Source organism: Anolis carolinensis, chromosome 4 (genome assembly GCF_035594765.1).
Source record: "Anolis carolinensis isolate JA03-04 chromosome 4, rAnoCar3.1.pri, whole genome shotgun sequence".
NCBI classification, from domain to species: Eukaryota; Metazoa; Chordata; class Lepidosauria; order Squamata; family Dactyloidae; genus Anolis; species Anolis carolinensis.
In genome coordinates, this window is record NC_085844.1 from 89,666,893 (window position 1) to 89,682,099 (window position 15,207).

General features: G+C 41.3%; 1 protein-coding gene across 1 annotated transcript in view; it reads left to right on the top strand.

The window, feature by feature from the left end:
* cfh (complement factor H) overlaps positions 1-15,207 on the top strand; it is a 106,957-nt gene that overhangs the window by 40,746 nt on the left and 51,004 nt on the right. Inside the window, exons 9-13 of the mRNA XM_062980762.1 lie at positions 835-1,017; positions 1,959-2,141; positions 3,840-4,016; positions 5,636-5,806; positions 8,665-8,847. Coding sequence (XP_062836832.1) covers positions 835-1,017; positions 1,959-2,141; positions 3,840-4,016; positions 5,636-5,806; positions 8,665-8,847 — 897 coding nt within the window. The remainder of the gene's footprint in view (positions 1-834; positions 1,018-1,958; positions 2,142-3,839; positions 4,017-5,635; positions 5,807-8,664; positions 8,848-15,207) is intronic.

The following is a 15,207-nucleotide window of genomic DNA, read 5'->3' on the forward strand; positions in this document are numbered from 1 at the left end:
TAAGAACAAAATATAGCAAAATTAAAAATCCATAAAAGAATGTTACCTTATTGGCCAACAAAATTCTGAAAAATACATTATGCAAGTTTTTAAAGCTTCACTGGCTTCTTCATCAGACAAAGATGTAAAAACACATCCAGGAGAAGCAAAGTGATGATGTTTGAGCCACAAGCCTACATTTTATCTCTGTCGTTAGTTAATATAGACCTGGAGTGATCTCAGTAAATGCAAATGCTGCTTCCTTTCTTTGACATGTAGGGACCAGGGACAACAAGTCCATACATAATAAAATGGGCAAAGGAAGCAGAGGAAAGAAGGAATTGGGATGCATGGATTTATCTCCTATCACTTTTAAATTACCAATGTATAGGAGATTGCTTCAAAAGAATCCTATTTCATCAATATCATGTTACATTTATATGAAGAATGCATGCTGTATGAAGTATGACAACAGAGGGACATGTTGATATATTTTGTGGTCATGTTCAAATTTATCAAGTACTAGGCAAGCATTCTTAGATAATTAAAATCCATTATAGGATGCATAGTACCCGGATATATATCAGGTTTGAGGAGATGCTGAGCAGTAGAAATGGCAGGACTCTGGAGATTCACCAATGCTTAACTATGCAACATGCCTACTACCCCAGTACAGAATTAAAAAGTTTGAAAGGGAAAGTTTTCCTCATCCCATTTTTTAATTTTTTAACATTTAAAAATGCATTCAGATATTAATTCATGTCATCTGTCTATATATTTGGTATAAGAATACATTTTGAATCCCTATGATAATCTTGCAGAAATGATGCAACATAATTGTTCTTTTGCTTTTAGAAAAATGTGATCATCCTCAACAAATTCAACATGGTGCATTTAACTATCGCAGGTGGTCTACATACATAGAGGGTGATGACATTACATTGAGTTGCGATACAGGATACATTCCTGCAAATGAGCAAACAAAAATCACATGCGGAAAAAATGGCTGGTCACCAACTCCAAGTTGCGTTGCTCCAGGTAAGCATGTTTTAGTTTGTGTTGTTTGAAACTATCCATTCTCAAATTATTTCCTTCCTCCAGATGTATATTATACTTTTTGGGCTTTATTTACACAGCTGAAGGAGCAGTTGGATGCATTGCACCTGGAAACCTATGGTAATTCACCAAAAACAATGATAGCGAAGGACTTCACAGGAGCTATTATTTGCTGACACTTTTACATTCACCATACTTTCACAGAAACACCATTGCTGATATCCTATGGGAAATGTACATGATAAGGAATGGAACTGTTTCTCTAAATTGTAGCCATGGGATCTTATGAGTCTTTATAAGAAAAAGCAACCTGATCCCCCCCATGTGTTTTTTCTCATGTAGATTTCCAAACCTAGAGTAAACATAGCTTCAAATATTCTTCTTGGGAAAATGCATCTGAAAATTAAATTTGAGAAAGGAAGGAGAGAATGTGAGAAGCATTGTGAGTACATCACCTGAGTCTCAAGGCTGGGGCTGAGCTAACATCCATAAACTCATAATGGCTGGATTTGCAAAGATCTAAGTCAAGGGAGGAGAGGCATACTCTTAGGCAATATTTGCAGTTTCTAACCTGAGGGCAGCCAGCCTTAATCTTCTTTTCTCTTCCCCACAGAATAGGGAAAAAATAGAATGCCAGCTGAACAGCATTCTCACTATATTCAGTCAGTGGCACTTTTCTTCTAGATGATTCAACCCATGAAAATATGGTCCACGCAAATATTTTAGCATGCCTTTCCTGATGTGTTGCATTCTCAGATTTAATTTATTTCAGATTAGACATTTGGGTTGATAATGATAATTTCATGATAATCACATGATAATTTTTGTTCTATTCTGATAAAACTGAATTTCATCACATGGTTATAAAATCCAGGTCCTTTTTTTAAAAAAATTATACCAAATATCTTTTTTTTACTTTTAAGAAATTCCACGATGTCAAAACCTTCCACCACCAAATGGCTTTTTCACTGTACAGAAGGAGGAATTTTCTATCAATGAGAACATAAGCTATAAATGTAAGAGTGGCTACACAACCCCTAACAGGATTGAGGTGCAAGAGATACAGTGTCTTCAATCAGGATGGAACCCAGAGCCTAAGTGTATCAGTAAGTCGTTTTTATTTTATTTTATTCTATGTGTTTATTTGTTGTTTTCATTTGCTGTCAAGATGGCTTCAATTTTCTGCATTCCTACATGTGAGAAATCAGCTATATCACTTACCATTAGCATTATATTTTCCAAACTCTAAGTCATTTTGAATCAAACCATCTGCAAAATGTCTTTCTTGTTTCTAACTTAACATTTTCTAATAATTTTGCTATTTTTTATGTATTTTTCAAAAAAAGTGTCCTTCAGCGAACAACACATTAAAATGCATATTTGTGAGAAAGAAGGAGATGAAATTAGTATAGAATCCCAGTAATGGCAAAAGGGAAACTAGTGGTTAGGACCTCAGTAGAACAAAGCGTCTCCAAAGTGAAATGAGGATGAATGAAATATAAAGCTGAGGAGAAGCAAGCCCATATTCTGGGGTGCTTAGTATCTGATCTAGTGGGGGGGGGGGTTCTTCTCCTGCCTTTTGATTCATCTTCTTCACTTATAACCCAGATCTAATTCTTCATAAAAAGATGGCAAGTAATGGGACAAGTGATTATAAACACAGGTACTATCTTTCTCCTCACATAGATTAGTTGCCCTTTTTTTTGCAATGGTGTCTCTAGTACCATTCTGTGTATATTACGCTACCTGATGGTATAAGACAACATGACAAAATGAAGGAGTGGCACTTGTTTTTCTGAGTGCATGAACACAGGCATGGGAAAACTTTTTTTTGGTGGGGTCCACATTGCACACCAGGGCAGAACAAGGCAGGTGGTCTGGGCCAGACTGGGAGGGAGGGGAATGGGGGGGTCAGCTGAGGGCAGTTGGCATGGAGGGAGGCCGAGGGGCAGTGGGCACATGGAGTCAGTTGGCATTGGTGTCTGGGCAGTTGGTGGGGGAGGAGGCCAAGAGCTATTTGTGAGGGGGTGGTTGGTGCGAGGGTAGGGTCCTCCTCTCAGGCTGGGGGCATGGTGGCCCACTCTGTCCTCTTCCTGAGAGGAGGAGGAGGAGACACACGGCTCGTAAGAGCTTCAGGGAGTTCTTGTCAGCTGTAAGTTCCTGTCTTGGCCTTTTTCTCATCCTGGATATGCGGCATGCTCAGAGCAGGGTTGAGATAGATGAGGGGTGGAGGAAAGAGACCAAGGAGCCATGTTTGGCCCATGGGCCTGGGTTTGACCATACCTGATCTACACTTTAGAATTAATTCAGTTTGACTTCAGTTTAACTTCCATGACTTAATCCTGTGAAATCCTGGTGGTTATCATTTACAAGGACTTTGGGTTTCTCTGCCAAAGAGTTCTAGCATCTCACCAAACTATAAATCTCAGGATCCCATAGAATTGAGCCATGGCAGTTAAAGTGGTGTCAAACTGTGTTAATTCTACAGTGCATGTAAATCCTATGACAGTTCTTCATATTAGGAAACTGGAAAAGTCCTGCTGCATGGGCTTCGTGGAAGAAGGGATATATGAGAAGAATACAGTGTTGATAACAACTACTTCCAGGTAAGGCTCAAACCCAAGGAACCATGTTCATGGAACTACAATTTGGAAGTTATATTGATCACTTGGATGTTTGGCAGTTGGACCTTTTTCCTTCTACATTCTCCATTTAGGAAGCCACTCTTTGTAGTGACTTTTAGATCACATGAATTAGAATAGAACAGTTTATAATGAATAATATTTATTCTTCTGTTTCCTCAGAGGCATGCAAAAAGCCATATGAAGCAAATGTGGATTTTGATGAAAACCAGTCATTTTTCTTCTCCCAAGAGACACTTCACTTCCAATGTAAAGATGGCTTTCAAGTGAACAAAACAGCTGTTGATGGCCGCATACAATGCACAGAAAATGGATGGGATTCAAAGCCTATATGTGTTGGTAAGTTAGAGCAATATTGTTTTTGTTAATTTTTCAAATCAGAAGGCCTCCCCAGCATGGGATAGTGGCAGATGGCCAGTGATAGAGGGGAATGAAGCCCCAAATGGCTTCGAGATGCACCAGACACAACTTGATGCCTCAAAGGTCTTCTCCACACTCAGGGAGGGACCGGACAGGAGGTAGAGGGGAGAATAGAGCCCAACTGGCCTCACCCAAATTTGAGCAGGCAGGTGGGGAAATGGAGCCAAACAGCTCTGCAAACAATCCACACCCAACCCGGAACCATGCAGGCTCAAAGACCTCCCCTTGCCCTGGAGAGCAGCAGATGGTATTTATACATGGCTCTCATGTCTCCTTTCGACCTTTTCTTCAGCAGATGAACAGATCCAACACTTTGAGATGCTTCTCAGAGGAATTATTCATCCTTTTAGTTGCTTTCTTTCTCTGGACACCTCCCACCTCAGAGTCATTGCTATTACTATTGTTATTGTTATTTTTATTATTACTATTCTATCACTATATTAGTATACTATTCTATTACTATGCTATTATTACTCCCAAGTGATGTCAGGTCAGCCCTCTCCCTCCTGGCTTTCAGAAAGAGAGTTATAACCTGGCTTTGGGAGCAAGCATTCGAGAAGTAGTTGGGCAATAAGTTTACTTGAAATCGTGCAATTTTCTCTGGATCAGCCTTAGAACTTGTTTTTGGATGCTGTGTCTTAACATTGGATTGTATTTAAATATGTTTTTATGTATGCTTATTTTAATCTTAATGGAACATTTTTATGTTTTATGTTGTAGGCACTATATAGTGCCATTTGTAAGCTGTCTTGAGTTCCCCCAGGGGTTGAGAAGGTGGGATATAAATATGGTAAATAAAATAAATAAATAAATTATTGGGTTGCTGTGATCCATAAAAATGAACAAAACCAGTCTCCCAGCATTACAAAACTCTACATCCAGGACAGTAAATAAAGAACAACACTCTGAAAACGGGAATACCAGACAGAAAACAACCAGAGCCGGTTAACACCTCCCAACAAAGGATACCCCCAGGGAGGAAACAGCAAGGCTTTGAAACTACAAGACTATTACATGCTAATAAAGCAGACTATGCCACCGCAACGCGTGACCGAGTACAGCTAGACATATGCCAGACAGGAGAACCATCAAAATGAACAAAACCTGGCAAAAAAACTCTACAATCAGTAAATAAAGAACAACATTCGGAAAATAAGGGAATTCTAGACAGAAAACAAAGGATTCCCCTAGGGAGGAAACAACTACATTTTGAAGCTGCAGGCCCATTCAGCGCTAATCAAGGTGACTAATTGCAACATTCATACTTGCGTCCACAAACAAAAACCCACTTAGGACGACGCCACAGCAACACGTGGCCAGGCACAACTAGTTCAATGTACTGTAAATTAGATCTGTAATATACATTATGAATGCTGAAGAACATGATCATAATAAGTCACTTTTAATATATATAATAGCTACCTCATCTCACAGGTTTATATGCTGTGCATTTCTGGAATAAGATTTCCTATCATTAGCTCCTCTTTATAAAAAAAGTATTTCACTAAATTCAACATTTTGTACTATGTTTTCTTTAGCCATAGAATGTGATGTCCCCATTCTGGGGAATGGAAGCATTGAAGGAAAAGAACAATTTGCCAATGGAGATGTGGTGAAATTTTTCTGTGATAAGGGATACAACAGAGTTGGGCCTGACTCTTCCCAGTGTTATTATTTTGGATGGTCTCCAAAGCAACCTGTTTGTAAAGGTACATATTTTACAAAATACTGTTTAAGATGTAGTTATGCACTTGGAAAAGAATGTTCAGGGAGAAGGGAATCCCACACTGTAGAATGCAGTTTGACAACGTGTTAACTGTCATGGCTCAATGTATGAGATCCTGGCAATTGTAGTTTTGAAAGGTTTTTAGTCTTCTCTTCTAAAGGATACTGTTGCCTCACCAAACTTCAGCTCTCATAATTCCATAATATTGAGCCATGACAGTTAAAGTCGTGTCAGACTCCCTTAATCCTATAGTATAGATGCACCCTTAGTGTCTTTCAAGATCTTGCCTTCTCCCTCCATAAGGAATGGGACAAATCAGGACATATTACATATACTAGTTTATTCAATTCTCGTGCCTCAAAAACTTCAGACTTTTCTGAAAGGCTATTTGGATGAAATTCTCTGCTTTCCATGATGGCAGCTTGTCCACGAATTCTTTGTATTAACTCTTTGCTAACTTAGTTCTGAGCTGAACCTTTAAACTATGTTGCTAACAAGTTTTGGGTTATTATACACACATCCTCATGTATGAGGCTAGGATTTATATTTAAAAAACCAAAAATACTTTGATAGACTTGGAACATGGACCAATATGTGTATACTGTCTGTAACTCTTATTTAAAAAGAAATCATCCCTTTCTCTTGACAGAGTGGTGAAAGGCAAGAGTTTCATCTGTGTTGGGGGGATCTTAAAATGCATTGAACCCCTTTCATTTCTCTGAGGTGGCATCACTTCTGGCCTTTTATTAATGCCTTGGTGGAGAAATTATGGTAGTGGCCAGTGGCTGTTGGTCCCTGAGTTGACATTAATGCTTTCCCTTTTCTGTGGAATTAGCCCTGACTTAACCATGGGTCATATCAAAATCCGTAATACAATAATAAAAATACCATTCTGAAATAAAATGGTCTGATAACAGAGATGTAATATGGCGGTCAAGATAGCCACTCTCGATTCTGCTTAGGAATTGCTTGTGAGTATCTTCATTTCCAGAATGTAGGAAAAAGCCCAAATCCTGGAACAGAATAAGGATGTTCTTTTGTGCGTGCATGTGTGTGTGTGTTAAATAATTTTATTTTAATATTATAATACATTCTTTAGTTGTATCCAATCTCTAAACCAGCTCATGGAAGTGGTTTCATAGTAGGTTTATAAGTCTGGTTGTGTGTGTGTGTTTTTTAATCCAGTGTGCAACCACTTTCAGCAGTTCTCCCCAGTTTAAATCAGATCAACCCCACATTGACTTAAATGTTCAGTGTAGATTAAGTCTTTGTGACCAGAGATTTAATTATACATTTGCCTATGCGTGGTATCCCTATACAGATATGTTTTGCACATGAAGAATTTTTGTGACATTATCATTATTATTAACTTCATTTCTATCCCGCTCGTCTCACCCTGCAGGGGACTCAGAGTGGCTTACAACATACATTTAGACAAAAATTCAATGCCTCATTATACAAAGCAAATAAAACATAACAAAATCAATAGAAACAATCAACATATAAATACGATTAAAAACCATTAACATTAAGATATTAAAACATAAAACAGCATCTAGATACACCTTACTAGCCCCCCCCCCCCATGATTTTAAGGTCTTCTTTAAGGCTCCCTTGGATGGGGAGATGGTGCTGGGTCATGACATGACTATTGGGTTTCAAATTTCATTGTATATCGATGTCTTTCTTTTTTTCCTTTCCACTCCGCATAGGATAATGAGAAACATGGTTCTTTTGGGATACATTAAATGTCCCTAGTTTCTGAAACCCTCCTTCCTTGGATTGAATAAAAATGTCATCTGCCACCTTTTTGATATGAAGCACCCTTCTATTTCACATTGACCTTTCATAAAGCTTCAGTTTATAGCAAAACATTCCACAATGTCTAAAAATAACTAAACCTTTCCTTCCTATTCCAGTAGCTTAGTCACTTAGTCACAACAGGAAGTGAAACAAATCTACCCCTCAGAAAGGAAATTCACTTCTGAAAGAGTTATCATGGAGAAAAGGTGTCTACACTGAAGCTTTCTCACCAACCCTTGTTTCCACAACAAGCCACATTTTTTAAAATCCAATTGTCACATGGATAGAAAGTGAGGTGAAATTTTCTGAACAGGGACACAGACAGCAAAGGAAACTCCAAAATGGGTGTCAACCCTTCTCTATGCTTTCCAAAGCTAATATGTATATCTTTTTGGCTTGAGTTACACTTAAAATGTACCTGTTCTGACTTGTATCCAAATTCAGCTTAAGAACAAACCCACAGAACCTATCTAGTCTATAACTTGGGCACTGCCTGTAATCTATTCACATGTAGTATGGCTACAGTACAACTGTGAGGACAAATGAAAGTCAAATGATCTTGATGCTACGTGACAATCTCTTCTTAGACCATTACAAGAAAGAACTTGGTAATATTACATTCAGGAAAATAGTCCTCAAGCTTCTTCCCAGATAGAAGATGTAATTTCTCCTAATCATATGTAAGCATGTTTGACTGACTTACCAAAAATGTAAGTACACATCAAGATGGGTTTCCATTTGGGGGGTCATTCACACTTATTTGCCAGCTGCATAGTCATGATTGTTCCCAGGCTTCATCCACTGCACTATTGGTAATATGTGAAATTAACAATCAAGTGAAAGGTGTTCTGTTTTTTAGGCTTTTCTGATCAATGTCATCATGTGATCAGTGTGGATGGCAGTACATCCAATAGCTATAGTGCCTAAGATGGTTGTGTGGTCCATGACTCTCAATTGTAAGGATGACTGCATGGTTATAGATTCGATTAGGAGTTATTTTGAGCAAATGTGTTCAAAGTGTTTCTCTCTTTTTTCTAGAAACAGTCAAGAGTTGTCAGCAACCACTTAGCATTTCCAATGGCACTGTTGTTGGTGATCCTCTAGAGGAGTATCAGCATGGCGAGAAGCTGTTTTATGAGTGTGATATTGGATTTGTAATGTCTGGATCAAATACAGTAGAATGTGTTGATGGAGAGTGGACATCTCTGCCATCGTGCACAGGTAATACTGCATGTTTTCGTAACTCACTCATTTCTAGACTTTAAAAAAACTAAAGTTGCTTTACTTTGCACATATGAATTTGTCATATCTGAAGGTGAAAAACTTTATTTTTTATTTCTCATTTTGCACCAAAAGTTTTCATTTGAAGGAATGTTTTCTATATATTCTTGTGTTTAGTACCCATATTATTGAGAAAATTTTGAACAAATTAGATTTCCCTTATTAGAGTCTAATCGAGCTTGATGTGTGATACATTCAGTATACAAGTTACAGGGTATTAAAATGCAGCCCTGTCTGACCCCCTTGGCAATTAAAACCATTCTATCCCCCCCTATTCTGTCCTAATGGTAGCCTCTTCTCCCGAGTATAGGACAATCAAAAGTTTCAGCACACCCAGTTCTTTAATCTTTCATACTATACACAACCAAATGTTTTGTTATAATATTTAATGTACAGACTGATTTTCTTCTGAAATATTTTGGTGCACTCCAGTATTCAATGTATGCTTTCAAAATAATTCCTCACGCCCCTTTCTTTTCTGAATCGAGCACTGACATCTGACATCAATCATTCCATATAGGAGAAATATATTTTTTTTTCTTTTTAAAAAGTGCATTATATTGTATGCTTGGAATTGTCCAGTAGTTATCTATAATTCTCGGTGTCCCCTTTCTTGGGTGTTGGAATTTAATTAATTCAGAATAACTGAGGATATTACAAATTTATTTGTTTTTACCAGAGGCATTGTTTGGATGCCTCCCAGAAAAACCCAGAAAGGTCCTGTGTTTTGAGCCTGTCTGGATGGGCCCTGAAAACAACTTTATTGGTATATCATATGTTCCTGGTGATGTCTTTCTCCCAAGTTCTTTAAGTGAAGCTTTTACTTCCTATTTTTCCACGTCAGCTGGTGTTTCAATCTTGTCTATCTTCTTTGTGGTCTCTGTGAAAATCAAACTTATGGTACTTTCCTTCACAGAAGCCTTGAAATCTTCTGAAAAGCTTTCACTCTTTAAGGCTATAACCATGTCCACCCTCCCCAAAGGTATATAGCCAGAGGGAGGGGCTGTAACCTCATTTCCTTTTGTCCACTGCCTTAGTAGCAAGCAGAGGAATCCCTCAAGATTGACTAGCTTACCTTGTGTGCTGCTGTATGGACTATTTTGATTATTCTTTGGATACTCCTATATTACTACAGTTTTAACTCAGATTGTGAGATTCAGGCCAGTAATGTCTACTCCTTGTTTTAAAATGTACATCCTGTGGCATGAAGCTGCCAGATGCTGATGGACATGATATGTGTTTGTTTTGCTTGAGGGAAGGGCATGTTGTAAACTCTTGCAAAGTGTGTCACTCCTTTACACTCAGGCTAGAAAGAACCGAGTCCTATGGCTTAAGGTCATGTTCTACAATCAGGCTCTTCTCCCCACTGCTCCCAGCCCTAGAAAATTTGCCAGTGGTCTTTCTGGGAAATACAACACCCTTATCTATGGGTGACAATGCCTCCTCATCACCAGTTGGAGAGGCCTCAGCAGGGGCAAAGCACTTGAAGTCGTGTCTGCAGCTCAGCAGCTGTCATGAGAGCACCATCATAAGAGGCAAAAGAGGAAAAAGCAGAAGGCTCCTGCAGCCTCTAGGCATGCATTTACACCACCACTGCAGCCTGAGGAGAGAGACAGCTCCTTCTCCCCAGTGCATCCACTGCCAAGAGAGGGGATGGAGTCATGCGGAAGCCACCTGACTGCTCGGGTGCTGCCACATACCTTCTCCCAGCAGAAGTACACAGCGTCACAATGCATGTGTGGCATCCAACGACCACGGCCCCTGTGCGGCCCATGCAGACACTGAAGCAAGCAGCTGAGGAGGCACTGCAGGACCAACCACTTTTGCCACCCGTACACCAGAGAGACCCTGCTTATGGGCAAGCATCATTGGGATGGGGATCCCTTGCATTCCGACCACCGAGCTGCCTTACCCATACGTGGCCTCGGGATGCAGCAGCTACTTGGGACCAGCACTCTTAGAGCTACTCAGGTTCCTCAAGCTCATTCAGCCCCAGCCAATATGCAAGGGTGGGTGGTGCATTTTCTTTACCTCTCCTTCCTTGGTACAGCAAGGGAGGACATGAGATTGCATCTTATATGTTGCCACAGGATTACTGGCACTGCTGCCCTGTTGGCCACTCTTACTATTTTGGGCCACAAGAGGCATAGGAACAGGGGCGGAAAATGCAGCAACCTTTTACGAGTCCGCTCCCAGCCTTTCTGCAGCCACCTTTCAGAGGGCCTCCTTGCTACTGCCTTTGCCTAAGTCATCTGTGGTACCCTCTGACTCTGACTTCTCAGATGAGGTACACAATGCCTCTAGGGTGGGCAAGAATACAAAATTTCTGCTTGCAGGTGACTTTGAAAACTTCCCTGCACTAATGTTGCACATAGCACATACTCTCAACTTACCTACCAAAAAGGTGCCAAGCTGCTGGAGTATCAGCTCTTCCCATCAGAGCAGCAAAGACAGGCTCACTTCTCAACAGCATTGCCAGCGCTCCCATACTTGCTTCACCTAACTCAGTGCCCCGATCTAGCTCCTATAGCAGTGTCAGCGGTGTCAATACATATTGATACCTAGTACAGGGTAGATCTGTCCTCAGCAAGTTGGCTGGGAAAGCTACCTAAGCCAAACTTGGTGGTGGTTGAAGTCAAACAACCATACCGAGCAAGGAGAACCCACTTCAGCCTGCTGGACAAGGAAGAGTGCAAGGTAGATTCCATGAGCAGGAAAGTTTATTGCTCGGTGGCACTACTTGCCCACTTTGCCCACCAAGGAGTGTACATGGTGGCGTATCAGGGCTTCCTGTGGGTTAAGATGATGCCCTAGTCCATGACTGACCAGATCCCAGAAGAGCACCAATGCATGGCCAGAGTTTTCCAACAGGAGGACAACATGCTATCTGGATTACAGAAGGGGATGATCAAACATACAGCTGACACAACAGGCAAGCTGTTAGCCACAGCCATGTCCATCCATAGACATGCATGGCTGAACACCTCCACCCTGTTGGAGGATGGTAAGCCTTTTGCAGAGGATCTGCAATATCCTTTTCAAGTCTGAAATGGATACGCAGCTTTAAAAGATGCAGGAGAAGAGGCAAGCAGCACACAAGTTTGGCGTTCCTCTATAGCAGGCATATCAGCCAAGGGCCATGAGGCCAGCACCATCCCCCTCCTATCATAGGCCCTCCCCAGTCTAGAGGAGTAGTGTCACAAAGATCTAGTGCCCCCCTTAGGGGCTGGCAGCATGGTAAGGCTAAATACCTGGACAATGTCAAGCACCAGTTTTAAGACAGCCTTAACAGGCTTTACTCGCTTACCTAGAAAAGAGCACAATGGGATTTCTCACTTGGGGTGCACTGGGGCCCTGAGGAGGGGGCTATCCATGCCAGAGTCCTCATTGCTGCTATATGGAGCAAAACTCACTCCCTTCCTGCCCCAGTGGTGCAGTACCACCACTGACACAGGGCATTACAGATAGTGGAGAAGGGTTTTGCGATAGTTTCTTATGCTGCTGAAACTCTGTCACCCTTGCCATATGCCCCACTCTGCAGTGCTATGGCATGAGGTCCAGATCTTGCTGAAGTAAGGGGCAATTGCACGACTGTAGTTGTCTATCTTCCCTCTTCTTCTTTTCAAAATGCTTTATGGTGCCTAAGAGGAATGGGGAAAATGGCCCATCCTAGACCTGAGACAGCTAAACACCTACATCAGGCCACAGACGTTTTGTATTGTTACGCTTTCCACAATCCTTCCTCTGGGTTGTTGTATGTCTTTCGGGCTGTGTGGCCATGTTCCAGAAGTAATCTCTCCTGACGTTTCGCCCACATCTATGGCAGGCATCCTCAGAGGTTGTGAGGTATGGATAAACTAAGTAAGGAAAGGAAAGAATATATATCTGTGTAGAGTCCAGGGTGTGGCAAGAGTCCTTTGTCACTGGGAGCCAGCATTAATGTTTCAGTTAATCACCCTAATTAGCATTGGAAATGTTTTGTCTCTTGCCTGGGGGCGTCCTTTGTTCAGTCAAGCCCTCAGAGTTTTGGTTCCCATCTACTGTTTTGATTTTGGAGTTTTGTAATACTGGTAGCCAGATTTTGTTCATTTTCATGGTTTCTTCCTTTCTGTTGAAGTTGTCCACATGCTTGTGGATTTCAATGGCTTCTCTGTGTAGTCTGACATGATAGTTGTTGGAATGGTCCAGCATTTTTGTGTTCTCAAATAATATCCTGTGTCCAGGCTGGTTCATCAAATGCTCTGCTATGGCTGATTTCTCTGGTTGAATTAGTCTGCAGTGCCTTTCATGTTCTTTGACTCTTGTTTGGGCACTGCGTTTGGTGGTCCCTATGTAGACTTGTCCACAGCTGCATGGTATCCGGTAGACTCCTACAGAAGAGAGAGGATCCCTCTTGTCCTTCGCTGACCGTAGCATTTGTTGGATTTTCTTTGTGGGTCTGTAGTTTGTAGGTTGTGCTTCTTCATCAGTTTGCCTATGCGGTCAGTGGTTCCCTTGATGTATGGTAAGAACACCTTTCCTCTGGGTGGATCTTTGTCTCATGGTTTGTTCTTGGCCTTGCAGCTCTTCTGATGTCTGTTGTGGAGTATCCATTGGCCTGTAGAGCCCAGTTTAGGTGGTTGAGTTCACCTTGGAGGAGGTGAGGTTCGCAGATTCTTTGTGCACAGTCTGTCAGGGCTTTGATTGTGCTCCTTTTTTGACTTGGGTGATGCTTGGAGTTTTTATGAAGGTATCTATCTGTATGTGTAGGTTTTCTGTAAACTGTGTGGCCCAATTGTTGATTGGGTTTGCGGATGACCAGAACATCTAGAAATGGCAGTTTTCCTTCCTTTTCTTTTTCCATGGTGAATTGGATGTTTGGGTGGATGCTGTTAAGATGGTCCAGGAACTTGCTGAGTTCTTCCTCTCCATGGCTCCAAATTGTGAAGGTGCCATCTACGTATCTGAACCAAACAGTTGGCTTTTTTGGTGCTGTTTCTAGGGCCTGTTTTTCAAAGTATTCCATATAGAAATTTGCTACTACTGGGCTGAGAGGGCTCCCCATGGCCACTCCATCCTTCTGTTCATAGAATCCAGTGTCCCACTGAAAGTAGCTAGTGGTGAGGCAATGGTGAAACAGGGCTGTGATGTCTTCTGGGAAGTTTTGTTTGATTAGTGCGAGGGTGTCAGCTACTGGGACTTTGGTAAAAAGGGACACCACATCGAAGCTGATCAGGATGTCATTGGTGCTTAGATTGAGGTTGCTGATCTTTTCTATAAAGTGTGTTGAGTCCTTGATATAGTGTGCAGTGAGCCCAATGTGGGTTTGTAGCTGTGTAGCCAGAAATTTTGCCAGGTTGTAAGTCGGTGATCCAATGGCACTTACAATGGGTCTGAGTGGGATGGAGTCCTTGTGGATTTTGGGGAGTCCGTAAAGCCTGGGTGGGAGGGCTTCTGATTTGCACAACTGTTGCCTTATGTCAAAGTTAATGGAGGAGTTCTTGATTAGAGTGTTCGTTTTTCTGGTGATTTTGTTAGTAGGGTCTTGTTTCAGTTTCTTGTAAATTGTGGGATCTAGAAGTTGTCTGATTTTTTCTTTGTATTGTTCTGTTTCCATGATTACTGTGGCATTCCCCTTGTCAGCTGGAAGAATGATGATTTCTGGATTTGAGTTGAGATCTTTGATGGCCTGTCTTTCTTTTCTCGTTATGTTGCTGGGGGGGGGGGGGGGGAGTTTTGCATTTCTCAGGATCCTTGCTGTTTCCATTCTTACCTCCTCTGCTTCTTCCTCAGGGAGCTGGTAAATTGCTGATTCAACATTGGCAATGATGTTTTCTACTGGGATCCTGGTGGTGGTGACCGCAACATTTCCTCCTTTTTCTAGAATGGATACTTGGTCTTCAGTGAGTTGTCTGTCAGTCAGGTTGATGATGGTCCGTGATTTGTCCAGTTCTGGTTTTGGCTGCTTACGGCATTTGTCGAATTTTTGTTTTTGTCTCTTGGTGTGGAGAAATATGTCTTTCTCCATTTTTTTGTAGGTGAAGCTGTCTATTTTATCCCAGTCCTGGGTATTCATCTTTTGGCTGATGTTGATATGGAGGTGCAGCAGTTCTTCCTCTCCTATTAAAGGGGCATGGTTTGCTACCATTGACTTCCAGGAACATATATTTCCATATTGCAATTAGGTCAGATCACCATTGTTTTCTGCCATTTTTGATAGAACAGAAGGTGTTTTGCATCAGGTGCTGCCCTTTGAGAATAAGACAGTGCCTAAGGTGTTCACCAAATGCATGGCAGTGGTGGCAGCCCACGTCATTATGG